The sequence below is a fragment of the Streptopelia decaocto genome (genome assembly GCF_964273445.1).
Source record: "Streptopelia decaocto genome assembly, chromosome: 1".
Lineage (NCBI taxonomy): Eukaryota > Metazoa > Chordata > Aves > Columbiformes > Columbidae > Streptopelia > Streptopelia decaocto.
This window is the reverse complement of record NC_138663.1, coordinates 26,572,780-26,587,527: the sequence shown is the minus strand read 5'-3', so window position 1 is coordinate 26,587,527 and position 14,748 is coordinate 26,572,780. Positions and strand designations below refer to the sequence as shown.

Genomic DNA, 14,748 nt, shown 5'->3' with positions numbered 1-14,748 from the left:
ACCAACAGTGTCTGAAGGGACTCAGGGAAACACTGAAGGAACAATATGCTAATAGGCAGTGCAGCAGCTAAAACAAGCTGCCACTGCAGACACACAGGAAATCTGAATCCTGGCCTTTAGAAAAGTTGCAGAATTGTTATTTTTGCCAAAGAAATTCCAACTTCAAATCCAAAAGGTCTGCCATTCAATATGCTAGGGCTGGAAGCCATTCATTTGGAGGTCTTTGCAAACTCGCCTGTGATTAATAGAAAGGTTCATGTTCTGACAAGAAGTAAACAATCAAATAAGCTTGTGCCAACTTCTTAAGTATGCTGACTTGCTCATTAGAGGAGAATATTTTGAAGAATGTTTGACAAGTACAAAACCAGCAAAAGGGATAAGGACAACACTGAAGATGCCAGGAAAACAATAGAGAAGAGCAAAATAAAGTAATTCTGAAGTGGGTGTTTCTCTGGTCGCTCAAGATCATCCCAGCTTCTCCACTAACAGAGGCTTCAAAGCCTGTTATGCAGCGTATCAAAGGGACTATCATGATGCAGGACATGTGCTTTGCAGGTGCAAGCCAGACACTGCAGAATTAACGCCAATGAGTGTCCTCTATATGCTACTCATCTCTCTCAACACACTGAGGTCATCTTCCAAGAGACTGAGCACAAGATCAAAAGGATTCATGCTACTCAGAAGAAAACCAAGCCTTACTAGAAGCAGACTGAGAACAGCACACACTTTCTCCTTCCAGGTCCTTAACTTGCATAACATTCTCTTCGCATTTATGATGCCTCTTCAGATGAACATAAGAAGTAAAGACTTCCCATAATACTGGGGACTTGTATTAGTAGTATGATCATTTTCAAGGAATGGGGCAAATTATTTTCACTGAGGGTATGTCAGTTTCAGAATCACCCAATAGTATTCTTCAAGTCATATTTTAAAATAATAACTCAGGCCTATCAGCCACTACAATGTGGTATCACAGCAATTATCTACATTCACAGGAAGCAGTAACAGAGAGTGCTGTTTGGCTGAAAGCAATATTTTGCTGATTAAACTACCTGTACCAAGCCCTTAAAACAACACCAACACCACCACCACCCACAAAAAAAGCACCGCACAATGAAAATCCTCCTTCAATTCTCCTTCTTCTATCAAGAAACTTCACAAATCTCCAACTAGATCAAAGCAACTGCTCTAAATTAAATTCCCATATTCTCCTATCTTGGAAAAGTCAATGAGGAAAAATATCCCATGTCGTGCTCATATTTTAAAAAAAGGAGTAATGAACTGTGTTTGAACAGTGTCTGCTGCCCATTTGCCACATAGTTCTGATATAACACCCTTAAAAAAACAGAAAGAATAAAACCTCCCACTGTAGGGCCTGAGTTATAAAGTTCAAGACAAACAATTTTGTTTACATGAAAATATTAATTTTCTAAGATTCCTCTACAGTTATGCTCATAAGCATAGACTGGATTTTAAAAACTCACTGAAAGAGTTAATTATTTTTTATCACAGGTCAATTTAGCTGATTTTTTTCTGGATCATGAGGTAATACAGATTTTTTTAAAGTTTATTTCATAAAATTACTGAAAGTGAAAGAAACCCATTATTTTCATTGTAAATCAAACGATGTCCAAGAAGATACAGTATACACAGTGCATTGTTGTTGTTAACAAAGTCAACACAAAGACACACAAACTCTGTGGAAATCAACAGGACATATCTTCCTGTTAACTCATCTGTTACTTCCTAACTACAGAAAGATGAACAACTACTCAGGATGAACCTACTGCTTTTACGATTGGATTTTCACAATCTGAATGGCCATCTACAGGTAAAAGGACACATCTGAAAAACAAAACCACTCCCGCCTAGTTTCTTCCCTGTCCCACTTCTCTCTTCCTCTAGAAAAACAATCTAGAGATGGGCAATCTGACAGGCGGAAGGGAACAAGCCCTAAGTGGACACGGAACACAAAAATCCCAATTCACAGTCTGACGAGAAGCATCTCCAACTAGCAACAAGTAAGCGCATTCACAAAACTTCTTGTCCTACTCTCTCTGACACCTCCACTGAAGTCAATGGTGAACACAACAAGTGTTAACATACAAAACACCTAAAGAAAAGGCCATAGTGATTTTCCTCCTGAGCTCCTCCATGATTAAGGATCCTACCTCTGTCCACAGCAGGTGCACCCAACATAATGCCAGCAGTTCCTGCCCAGGGAGGAATGCTAAGTACTGGGAGGCCTGGTGCAGCACCTGCAGAAGCTTCTGCTGTGTTTTCTGAGTCTGCGTGTTGTGCCAGTAGTTCACTAAGACTGTATAGAGAAAGAAAGGAAATATATTGGCAAAAATAACCATATACTTGCTTATACCATCTAACAGAATAGTTAGCAGCCATTTATTATCCATCCTGTGCACATTCATAGCCATATGAATTAATATACTTGTATGTATTTGCTCAGGGTAATACACACAGAACTTATAGCATGACTTCAATATTTCTTACAGTCATATTAATTCTAGAGACGGATATTCATCCCAACAAAGTTATTAACTCCTGCTTGGTACATTTTTTTCAGCCTGGTTTTTGAGCACACATAACCACCTTAGAGAAGGAACACCCACATGAACAAAGCTATGCAGACAGGATTAAAACTGCTTAACATTTTAACAAAAGGGATATCAGTTAGACCTCCTCTAAAATAAAAGGCTGGTAGTTCGTGGGCATTGTAATGGAAGTCAGTAAAGACAGTAGTGCTGGTCTGGAGAGAGGGTTTACATGCATTGCAGTTTGCCAAGTTCCACCACTGGATAACAGTAAGATACAGACACTTTTTAGAGCTTTTATTGGTCAAATGGGAGCTTTGCAACAAAACTTGAAATCTAAGAGAGAATTCTGGGTGGAAATTTTCCTCAACTTCCAAATTAACACTAGACACAGGAACAATACGTATTGGAAGATGCCACTGAGCACAGCATCTAGACAGGTCTCAACACACCATTAAACCTTTGAGCTGTTACCACAGATGTTCCAAAGCCACGCTGATAACTGACAACTTTATCATTAGAAAAAGTTAAAAATTTACCTAGAATGTCCATGAATAACAGCATAATCTTCAGCTGTCCATTCATGAGGGTCTGTATGGGAAACATCAGCACCATACCGAAGAAGCAGCTTGACCAAATTAAGCTCCCCATCAGAAGCAGCAATCATAAGTGGTGTTCTGAAACATCCAAAATATGATAAAAAAATAGATCCTTTCACACAGACACTGTAATTATTTTTATTCCTATTTGCTCTCAAAAAATAGTATTGTCCAATTACTTCAAAATGAACAAAAAAATAGTGGTTTTCATTAAGTATTAAAAACAACAGCAAAACGGGAGAGGAAGTCAAAACAAAAGTTCAATCTTCACACAGAGCTTCCACATAGACAACACTTATGCTGCTGCACAGGAGATGTTGTTTTCAAATTGAGGCAACGCTGCTGAGCTAATGGCACGTTTCCTGCCAGAAGGGCCATCACAGCCAATGCCTTCTTGCAAACTCAATGCAGAAAGCATCCACTGAGGTATGACAGCAGTCAAGTGCAGACCTGCTTTCAAAAGTCACACAGAAATAGCTCTTTCTGTGTGGTTCCCTGATTTTTTTTCTTTAAGAGCTCATTCTCATGCCTCTCATCAATCCAGCTTAGAGAGTACTAAAGAGACTCATGTAGTGTTCTGACTAACCCCTCACCTTTCACGCTGATCTCGAGCATGCACGTTAGCTCCGTGCCCAAGGAGAAATTCTACTATCTCTTCCTGGTGTTCAGAGATAGCAAGAGCAAGTGGAGTAAATCCCTCCTGAAAGGACAGATAAATAAATAAAGTTCAAAATAAAAAAAAAAAAACTACACAACCTTGAAGAGAAATATTAATGCAATTTCTTGAAAGAATTTCCTTAACAAATACAAAAATTTACCTTATTCCGGGCCTCAATATTGGCATCATAATCAAGTAGCAGCTCTGCCACAGCTGTATTAGGAGAGATGACAGACAGATGCAGGGCAGTGTTGCCATCAGCATCTGGCAGGTTTGGTTCAGCACCATGTTCTAGTAGAATAGCCACACATTTTTCTTGCTGGCACTGTACTGCCTGGGAACAACACACAAAGGAAAAACTTCCAGCGTTTACATTTCACTCTGTTACCATTCCCCCAGCTTCCCAATGCTGGAAAATAAGAGCACCTTCTAAGATTAGCTCATGCACTCTATTCCCTAACAGTAACATATGCCTATTCCATGCCAATCCACCACAATATGCATGTTTCTACATAGGGCTGTGTAAAGAATCCTGCCAGATACATCATTTAGTGCATAATCCATAAGCCCCACTTACAAGCACATAACATATTCCACATACCTTCATCAGGGCTGATCTGTTATCACTGTCAAGAAGATTTAGCTTACACTTGCTTTCTACCAAATATGTAACAACATCCACATGGCCATTCGCGCAGGCGAGATGCAGAGGTGTCCTAAAAATTAAATATATTAAATTAGCACAGGCAGACAACTAAAGAAATATTTCAGGCTGGGATAAATTGATATGACCACGAGTTTCACTTTGTAAAAAGTAAGCTTAAGAAAAGATTTTGTAACAGCAAAAGATTACAAGTAGCAGCAGCTGCACACCATATGCCTGAGGCTGGCTAGCAAAAACCTTCCAGAGAGTCCACTTTGTAAGGTGACATTTCCCTCACCGTAAAACTGACCCTGCACAAACAGATTCCTGGGCCCAGGCGTTGGTCACTGCATCCAGCAGGACAACACACAAGGCACAACAGAGACCAAAGCCTGAGCATCTGAGAGCTATGGCAAGTAAAACTCTTAAGTTCTTCCGTGATTATTCACATCCCGGAAGCGTATCAGAAATGTAGAAGGTGGGTTTTATAGCAAGAATATTAGTATTTCCCTGCGCTTTGAGAATTTATGCTGCTTTCTTTTTTTTTTTCCTAGCATGTTTACTACTGCACCAAACACAAGGATGCACATGCACCGAAGTGCCTCTGATAACATGTAGCAAAACAGAGAGGAAGACTCTGTAATCCTGACTACAGGAAAGTAATATTTGACCATCCCGACATGTTAAACTATCATAGTCATAAAAAGCCTACTACAGAGGAAGTCCTCTTTAAGGAAGGAATACTGTATTTCAACAGTACATGACCAGCATAAGAAAATGAAACTTTTTTCTTCAAGTTAAAGTCTTGTCAGAAAGAAAAGAGCTCCTTCAAGCCACAGAACATCTTAGGTCTGATGTCCATTAATCAGCCTAGTTGTACCCAAAGACACAATCACCCAGAAAGTCCTTGCATGTGTTTCCCTCTAAATCACAGGCAGAAAGCAGCACAAGCTTCACTCTGTGCAGAAGGTAAAGCTCCTGCTGCTCTGCAGGACACCTGTCCCAACGGAGAAGGAGACAATCCACAAAACACACAGGACCTTTCTCCCTTGAAGGAGATGCAATAACAATCCTGCAGTTCCTCTAAAACTGAGGGGGATGGCAGCACCAGTTTTGAACTGCAACACTGTGGGTAGGCCCTTGTCTGTATTTAGAAATGCTCAACTAACATTGCAATTGCTTTGGTACCTTGCTGAGAAGCAAGAGGACAGCAGCTCTCTCCCACTGGCTAGGTGGCAATGAAAAGGGAGAGGTAAACAAATGCAGTGGTATGTGATGCAGAAACACAGTAATTCGTAATGCAGATACTTCTCGTTACAGTGCAGCTGATGAGCCTCCTCCATGGCAACAAGGACGAGGACAAGAAAAACACGCAGAACACAGAACTTGCAATATCTTGCTACAGATGGGGAAGAGACAGAACCATCAATGGAGGAGTCCCTCAATGGTGACTACCACCACTTTTTGAGAAATTCCCATGTAAGTATACAGGATCCTCCATATCTGAAGAAATGACTGACTAAGATTATCTGGGAGCGCTGACCGTAACTGGCTATGAAGGATTCCACCATCACCTAAAAGCTTCTACTAGCAAGCACTATGAAACATGACAAACCTCAAGAAGTCACTATCAGCTCTGCAAACCGAAAAGCCTTCAGGAAACCTGCAACTGGTTGCTGCCCTCCTCAACCAAGCCTCTCAGCCTGCCAACAGGAAAGGAGATGGCTCTGCTTGCAGCAAGGCCTGCTGAGCTCCACAGAAGATCCACTTTAGGGAACAGGCTGGCAGAGAATATCACAGTTTCACGTACCTGCAAGAAACCTCCAGTAACATCAAAGCTGCTCTGCCACCCAGCCGTGGGGACCCTGCCCAGACTCTGCTTCTCCTGCTTCTGCAATCCTATGCTGATCAGCCATGGGGTAAAAGAGAACTGCTGATGCCTGAGCAGCTGCAAAACCGCCCCAATGGGATACAACAGGGAAACAGGCTGGCGTCATGCATTTCCAACAGCACTTGAGCCCATGACCCAGCAGCTACAAGCTAAGCAATGAAAAGCTCTAGAGTTCACTCTGACAGGCAGCTGACAAGGTAAATCTCTCTTAGCGATTAGCTTCGACCCAGGATTCATGGCTAGCTGGCATCATGCCTATAGTGCTTCCAACTCCCTGCTAAGTTTTGCCCATCTTGTTCAGTAAGGCTGAAGGCTTTGCTAGACCACCTCTGAAAAGCTGCCCGCTCCTAACTGATACTGTTCCAGGTGCAGTTTTTGGGAGGTCCTGTGGGCTACAGGACCTACCTACTTTATGCAAGGAGCCTATAGGTCTGATACTTGCCATGTCCCTGGTACAAGATTTTGGTTTTGGAAATCCTGAGGAGCAGAACAGAGATGCTCATATGAACAATGCACACCTTAGCCATTACTAGTCACGTTTCTTATTCTTTACATCTCTTTCCAACTATGTCAACTCTTCTAGTCCCTGGAGGACACAGTGAAGCTCTGAAACACAACTGCATGTGATGGTCACTCACAACACATATCACAGCCACAAGCACTTAAGAGGGCACAGCTGGTCCTGCAACCCTCATGGCTGGTATAGTGTACAGGGGTTGCAGCAACCAGGCAGACTGTCCACTGAATTCCTCTCAGGTGAGCTTTTCAGCACTGGGCACTGTCATGCCAAAATCATCACAGTGCTCTATGTACGTACACTACTTTCTCTTGTGGTTTTTTTTTTTGTTGGGTTTTTTTGTTTGGTTGGTTGGGTGTCTTTTATTTTTTAGAGTGTGTTACTTTATTTGCTCATGAAATAAACAACTTACGATTTTTCTATGTATAAAAAACGTTTAATCCAATTCCTTAATTGTATTCCTTAAACACATGTTCATTAGAGCATAAGCAAAACAGCGATGGGTGCGTGGGGGATTCGCTCCACCCAACATGCATACCTTTTAACAATAAGAAATGTGCTTAAATACAGTAAGGTATTACATATTCATAATAACCCCAGGAATGCCTATACATATTCATAACCTTTCCCCGCCTCTTCTAAAATCAGTCTCAGATAACCATTTCCATAGTCTCCTCCTTGACCCTCCCCTGTTGCACCTGTGCAGTGCCACTTGGTGATTTTGAGGAGGGGTCTTCAGCTCCTTCAGCTTTGTCACAGTGAAAATTTCAGCATTGGCTCATTATGATGAATTGGCTGGAACCCAAGCTGCCAAGTCGACCGAAATCAGACTGGCACTTCCTTTTTGCTGTAAATCTTGGCTATCTTGTCGCCTCAAGGTTACAGCTGGTGCTGTAAAACTTATCTTGGCATTCGATGAGGTTCTGTTTTTTTCTTAACACAACTGGCTACATACAGCTCTAAACTAGATATTCATTATGTGGCTTAAAGTGGTGGTTCGTTAATAGGCCCTTATTATGTGGTTGGTTAACCCTTAAAATGTTAGTTTCCTCTATCAATATAACTTCATAAACAAGTTTCATAACTTTTTACACAGACAACACATGCTGCTGCACAGGAGATGTTGTTTTCAAATTGAGGCAACGCTGCTGAGCTAATGGCACATTTCCTGCCAGAAGGGCCATCACAGCCAATGCCTTCTTGCAAACTCAATGCAGAAAGCATCCACTGAGGTATGACAGCAGTCAAGTGCAGACCTGCTTTCAAAAGTCACACAGAAATAGCTCGTTCCGTGTGGTTCCCTGATTTTTTTCTTTAAGAGCTCATTCTCATGCCTCTCATCAATCCAGCTTAGAGAGTACTAAGGAGACTCATGTAGTGTTCTGACTAACCCCTCACCTTTTACACTGATCTCGAGCATGCACGTTAGCTCCGTGCCCAAGGAGAAATTCTACTATCTCTTCCTGGTGTTCAGAGATAGCAAGAGCAAGTGGAGTAAATCCCTCCTGAAAGGACAGATAAATAAATAAAGTTCAAAATAAAAAAAAAAAAACACACAACCTTGAAGAGAAATATTAATGCAATTTCTTGAAATAATTTCCTTAACAAATACAAAAATTTACCTTATTCCGGGCCTCAATATTGGCATCATAATCAAGTAGCAGCTCTGCCACAGCTGTATTAGGAGAGATGACAGACAGATGCAGGGCAGTGTTGCCATCAGCATCTGGCAGGTTTGGTTCAGCACCATGTTCTAGTAGAATAGCCACACATTTTTCTTGCTGGCACTGTACTGCCTGGGAACAACACACAAAGGAAAAACTTCCAGCGTTTACATTTCACTCTGTTACCATTCCCCCAGCTTCCCAATGCTGGAAAATAAGAGCACCTTCTAAGATTAGCTCATGCACTCTATTCCCTAACAGTAACATATGCCTATTCCATGCCAATCCACCACAATATGCATGTTTCTACATAGGGCTGTGTAAAGAATCCTGCCAGATACATCATTTAGTGCATAATCCATAAGCCCCACTTACAAGCACATAACATATTCCACATACCTTCATCAGGGCTGATCTGTTATCACTGTCAAGAAGATTTAGCTTACACTTGCTTTCTACCAAATATGTAACAACATCCACATGGCCATTCGCGCAGGCGAGATGCAGAGGTGTCCTAAAAATTAAATATATTAAATTAGCACAGGCAGACAACTAAAGAAATATTTCAGGCTGGGATAAATTGATATGACCACAAGTTTCACTTTGTAAAAAGTAAGCTTAAGAAAAGATTTTGTAACAGCAAAAGATTACAAGTAGCAGCAGCTGCACACCATATGCCTGAGGCTGGCTAGCAAAAACCTTCCTCTGTAGTAGGCTTTTTATGACTATGATAGTTTAACATGTCGGGATGGTCAAATATTACTTTCCTGTAGTCAGGATTACAGAGTCTTTGGGAGGTCCTGTGTGCTACAGGACCTTCTTTATGCAAGGAGCCTATAGGTCTGATACTTGCCATGTCCCTGGTACAAGATTTTGGTTTTGGAAATCCTGAGGAGCAGAACAGAGATGCTCATATGAACAATGCACACCTTAGCCATTACTAGTCACGTTTCTTGTTCTTTACATCACTTTCCAACTATGTCAACTCTTCTAGTCCCTGGAGGACACAGTGAAGCTCTGAAACACAACTGCATGTGATGGTCACTCACAACACATATCACAGCCACAAGCACTTAAGAGGGCACAGCTGGGCCTGCAACCCTCATGGCTGGTATAGTGTACAGGGGTTGCAGCAACCAGGCAGACTGTCCACTGAATTCCTCTCAGGTGAGCTTTTCAGCACTGGGCACTGTCATGCCAAAATCATCACAGTGCTCTGTGTATGTACACTACTTTCTCTTGTGCTTGTTTGTTTGTTTGTTTTTATTTCTTTTTACATGTGTTACTTTATTTGCTCAGTTATAACACTGATAGTAGTATGACACACAGAAGGAAACCTTTCCAGAGGAAACAAAGCTTTCTAGACAAGATGAACTTAAAATCTAAAATCCAGCCAAACTTCCTACCAGGGTCTGCTAAGACCTGATGACTGACTGAATCAGCCACAGTCAAAGAGAAGGGGTAGTAAGAAAAAAAGAGAAACATTCAGCAGCTATTTCCACAAATGTCATTGGGCACCTTGACTCAGGAAGCTGGAGTGTGCACAACTTAAACTGCATCCCCCATCGCCAGCTGCATAAACAACTCCTAACTGGCAACACAAAGGCACACAACACACATTACTGAAGTGTATGCTTACCATGCTCTTTCTTGCTTCTCCTACAAATATAGCTGTATTTAATCACAGAATCACAGAATCGACTGGGTTGGAAAAGACCTCACAGATCATCAAGTCCAACCCTTGGTCCAACTTCAGTCCATTTACTAGATCATGGCACTAAGTGCCATGTCCAATCTCAGTTTAAAAACCTCCAGGGATGGTGAGTCCAGCACCTCCCTGGGCAGGCCATTCCAATGCCTGACCACTCTCTCCCTAAAGAATTTCTTTCTAATATCCAGCCTAAATTTCCCCTGGCAGAGTTTAAGCCCACGCCCCCTTGTCCTATTGCTAACTGCCTGGGAGAAGAGACCAATCCCCACCTGGCTATAACTTCCCTTCAGGTAGTTATAGAGAGTGATGAGGTCACCTCTAAGCCTCCTCTTCTCCAGACTAAACAACCCCAGATCCCTCAGCCTCTCCCCATAGGTCTTGTGTTCAAGTCCCTTCACCAGTCTTGTTGCTCTTCTCTGGAACCGCTCCAGCACTTCAATATCTTTCCTGAACTGAGGGGCCCAGAACTGAACACAATACGCCAGGTGTTGCCTCACCAATGCAGAGCAGAGGGGAAGGATCACTTCCCTTGTCCTGCTGACCACGCTATTTTTGATACAGGACAGGATACCACTGGCCTTCTTGGCCACCTGGGCACACTGTTGGCTCACGTTGAGCTTCCTGTCAATTAGTACCCCCAGGTCCCTTTCTGCCTGACTGCTCTCCAGCCACTCTGTGCCCAGCCTGTAGCAGGGCACAGGGGGTTGTTGTGGCCAAAGCACAGGACCTGGCACTTGACCTTGTTGAACTTCATCCCATTTAGGTGCTTTCAAGGCAGTATGCTAGCTGGCTGGCAAAAGTCCAGGCTTTGCAATAGATGCTGAGCTACTCTATTAAACCAGCATGTCTTCAAAATGTCATAAAGGTTTTGAATCCGAGACTTTTCAAAAAAAAAGCATTAGAGAATTGACACATACATGACACAAAAGTTCAGCTAAATCCCTTATGCTTATGATGGATCACTAAGAGCTATGCTGCAGCCCAGGGCTTCTCCTTAAAATATAATTGCAAGCACTTGCTATGCTTGACTCAAAAACCCACAGAGTAACACCTGCCAGAAAAAGTAGTTTCTCCTGCAAGTTGCTGCCCAGATCTTCCAAGCCAAGGCACCGATTAGCTGTGTGAAAGCCTCAGAACAAACAACTAAGTACCTGCCACCCAAAATCAGACTACTGCTTTGGCTGACACATCACAGTCATAAAAGACGTATCAGGCAACTGCGCATGGAGAACCAAGATAAAACACAGTCATTTTGCACTAGAACTCTTTCCTAACTGCAGTGCCTACCTCTCCACAAGTTACTCCCTGGTAAGAGAATGCAGCTTTTTTGGCTCAACTGCTAAACTTGCACGCCGAGCCCTTAGAGATACACGGAGATGCATGCCATTGCAGTTTGACTTTTGAGTGTGGCTGGAGAATGGCTGTGATGTCCCTTGTGCACCCCGTCTTTCTGCTGCCAGCTCCCCTCCACCCCTGCGCAGGGAAATACGACTCCAGGAAACGAGACCGGGACAAAAGGCGACAGTGGGATGCTAGGTCGAATAGAAGTGTTTCTGGCAGCACAAGGGCCGAGCTCGGTGACAGAACCAGCCCTCCCGCCCCTCGCAGCGACGCGGCCGTTTGTCCCCAGCGCCGCGTCGCTGCCGGGGGCTGCGGCTGCACCTCGAGGCTCCCGCCGCTGCCGCCCCCCGCCCTGCGGCGCTGCTCCCCCCTTACCTCGCCTCCTCGTCCCGCCCGTCGATGCTGAATTTCTTCAGCCGCCGCCGCACCTTGGCCAGGTCTCCGCTGGCGGCCGCGCGGTGCAGCTTGCTCAACTCCTTGTACTGGATGTCGTAGGCACCGGCGGGGCAGGGCAGGGAGGCGCCGCCGGACGGCGGCTGCCCCTTCTTCCTCCACACGAAGCCAAAGATCCTCTTCATCCCGCAGCGGGGGCGCGGGCACGGTCCCGCCTCAGGCGAGCAACGGCAGCAGGCAATCGGCCGGCAGAGTCGGGGACTGGGACGGGGAGAGTGGAGCTCCCGCAAGCGGCCTCCGCCCGCTACTACTGCTGCGCGGCGAACTGCGAGGGGCGGGTGCCCACGCAACAGCGTCTCGCTGCCCCGGTAACGGCAACAGCGCTAACGGCCACCGCCCCCCACGCGACGGCGCAGGCGCGGTTGGGCGGTGACGGGAGGAACGGCTGGCTCTGCCCGCCGCGCGGGCGGCTCCCCGCGTGCGCCGCCTCGAGAGCGTGGTGGCCGTTAGTGGCACCGTTAAGTAGGCAAGGGGCGGCCGCCATATTTGTGTGTGAGGCTGTTTATGGACAAAATCTCCAATGCAATTCATGTCCTGGTTTATTGATCAGTCCTACTTGTACGTATCACAGTAGAACCGCTCCTTGTTTTCTGGAGTTGGGACTTTGCCAGCATCTGATTGGTAATGGTGTCTTCAGCTGTGAAAATAGGGAAAAGCAGTTGACTTCTTCTACAGTAATACCTTCTACAAATGAAAGGAGCTCTGAAAAACAGCTGCTTTAGCAAGGAACCTGAGGAATGAGTGGAGAAGCAGGGATTAAGGGAGTGGAGCATCTCCCTTATGAGGAAAGGCTGAGGGAGCTGGGTCTCTTTAACTTGGAGGAGACTGAGGGGTGACCTCATTCATGTTTATAAATACGTAAAGGGTGAGTGTCACGAGGATGGAGCCAGGCTCTTCTCAGTGACAACCAATGATAAGACAAGGGGCAATAGATATAAACTGGAACACAGGAGGTTCCATTTAAATTTGAGAAGCAACTTCTTCACAGTGAGGGTGACAGAGCACTGGAACAGGCTGCCCAGGGAGATTGTGGAGTCTCCTTCTCTGGAGACATTCAAAACCTGTCTGGACGCCTTCCTGTGTAACCCTAACATCTAGGTGTTCCTGCTCCAGCAGGGGGATTGGACTAGATGATCTTTTGAGTCCCTTCCTATCCCTAACGTTCTGTGATTCTGTGAAAAGGTTACACACTATTGAACAGTCAAAGCAACCTCAAAAACACTTCTGGAAACTCTGCTTTTGAGTCAAGGTGACTAAGTAAAGATGGGCAGAGACAGCTACTGGTGGCAAATGTTACAGATTTTTTTTTTTTTTTCTGCATCACCTCTACCACATTGTGCCCTGCAAAGCAGGACACCATTCAGAAAAGCCAAAGCTGAACTGCCTCCTGCTCAATTCATGCCTAAGATGGGGATCAAGGGCTGATCTTGGGCAAAGCCAACTTCATACCGTTGTTCCGAGTTATGGCGGTGTTACTTCCCTCTCTTCCTGAGAAGGAATTCATCTGCCAGGCCTAGAAGAAGCTGGTGAGGCCTGAAGCGGCAGCCGGGCCTGTGCCAGCCTCACTGCTCTCAGCCCTGACCCTCACCCATGGACGTGACGTCTGGTTGAATTGTAGACGTGCCCGTCCCTATGGCCTGGCCTGGTGACCTGCGGTCATGGCTGCCCTGCTCACTGTCACCAGACCTGTTCTGCTTTTCTTGCTGAGGGCCTGTGATGCTGCTCCGTGGCCCCTATGAGATCAGATACCATGCCGTCTTGCAAATCCTGATTTTGTGCTCCCGGCTGCATGCATTTTTTAGATTCTACCTCCAACTGCTGGGAAAGTTCACCAACCTATAGACAGCAAAAAAGAAAAAACAAAGAAAAAAAGAAAAAAAAAGAACTCAGAGGGGTCTAAAATAAGTCCCTCACCTCCACCCCCTGTACAACTTCAGTGACTTCTTTTCTGAGCGCTTTCCCCTGTACAATGATAAAGCAGGACCTGTATGTCTGGCCATGACAACTCTAAGTGTCAATATTGAGTTCAAGGATGAACAGTAAGAACAAGGCCAGACAGTGATACCGCCCAGGAACTGCAAAACAGAAAGCCACCCTGGGCAAGCTTTGCATTCAGCGCCCTGCAGGCACGTTACTCACACGTGAAAGCACCATTGCCCAACCATATTTCCCGTCTTTGCTGAAGGGCAGTGGGAGAAGAAGTACAGCACTAACACACAGAATCAGGAACCAAAAATAACATACTACAAAATTATCACCACAAGAGAAGTATATAATTGAGACTACAGGCACACACAAGAAATTCACTTACCTGCAAAAATAGATTGACTTCTTGTAGTTTTTGTCTTATATCTTGTTCTGCTTGTTCTTCGACTTCTTTTTCATATTGTTCTATAAGGTTGCGATCCACCATGCTACTCTCCAAACGATGTTTCAGGTTAGCCACCTCTTCTATCAGCTGCCATTTGCTTTTCTCCAGTTTTTGGCGGTTCTCACGCATGGTGGACACCTCTTCTCGCAAATCTTTATTTTCAGCTTCCAGCTGCTTGCATTTTTCAGACTGTGCCTCCAACTGCTGGGAAAGCTCTGCAACCTGTAGACAGCAAAAAAGAAAGAAAAAAAAAAAAGGAAAAAACAACTCAGAGGGGTCTAAAAGAAGTCAGTTCTGTGAAAAATCAGTAAAGGGGTTGGCCATCAAGACTCTGTTTATCATCTGCTGATC

General features: G+C 44.5%; 2 protein-coding genes across 2 annotated transcripts in view; both read right to left on the bottom strand.

Annotated features, from left to right (window-relative positions):
* Positions 1-12,182, bottom strand: part of LOC309435151 (uncharacterized protein) — a gene marked incomplete at its 3' end in the record, with an annotated part of 86,790 nt that extends 74,608 nt beyond the window's left edge. Inside the window, exons 1-6 of the mRNA XM_082043069.1 lie at positions 11,949-12,182; positions 4,408-4,522; positions 3,967-4,140; positions 3,742-3,848; positions 3,089-3,226; positions 2,172-2,317 (exon numbers count right to left, since the gene is read on the bottom strand). Of these exons, the coding sequence (XP_081899195.1) occupies positions 2,172-2,317; positions 3,089-3,226; positions 3,742-3,848; positions 3,967-4,140; positions 4,408-4,522; positions 11,949-12,151 (883 nt within the window). The 5' untranslated portion in view covers positions 12,152-12,182. The remainder of the gene's footprint in view (positions 1-2,171; positions 2,318-3,088; positions 3,227-3,741; positions 3,849-3,966; positions 4,141-4,407; positions 4,523-11,948) is intronic.
* A 380-nt stretch (positions 12,183-12,562) lies between these two features.
* Positions 12,563-14,628, bottom strand: LOC309436309 (ankyrin repeat domain-containing protein 26-like). Its single transcript, XM_082045412.1, has 3 exons — positions 14,338-14,628; positions 13,776-13,862; positions 12,563-12,663 (listed from the first exon to the last, which is right to left on the bottom strand). Exons 1-3 carry the CDS (start codon positions 14,524-14,526, stop codon positions 12,592-12,594), a joined length of 348 nt encoding a protein of 115 aa, XP_081901538.1. The 5' UTR covers positions 14,527-14,628; the 3' UTR covers positions 12,563-12,591.
* Positions 14,629-14,748: the final 120 nt, after the last annotated feature.

Bases quoted from the DNA above. Each gene is read 5' to 3' on its own strand.
- LOC309436309 (XM_082045412.1), bottom strand. From the start codon at position 14,526: ATGCGTGAGAACCGCCAAAAACTGGAGAAAAGCAAATGGCAGCTGATA. The intron at 13,863-14,337 runs GTAAGTGAATTT...TGCTGTCTATAG, and splicing joins AAGTCAATCTATTTTTGCAG to GTTGGTGAACTTTCCCAGCA. The intron at 12,664-13,775 runs GTATCTGATCTC...CTATTTTCACAG, and splicing joins AGGATTTGCAAGACGGCATG to CTGAAGACACCATTACCAAT.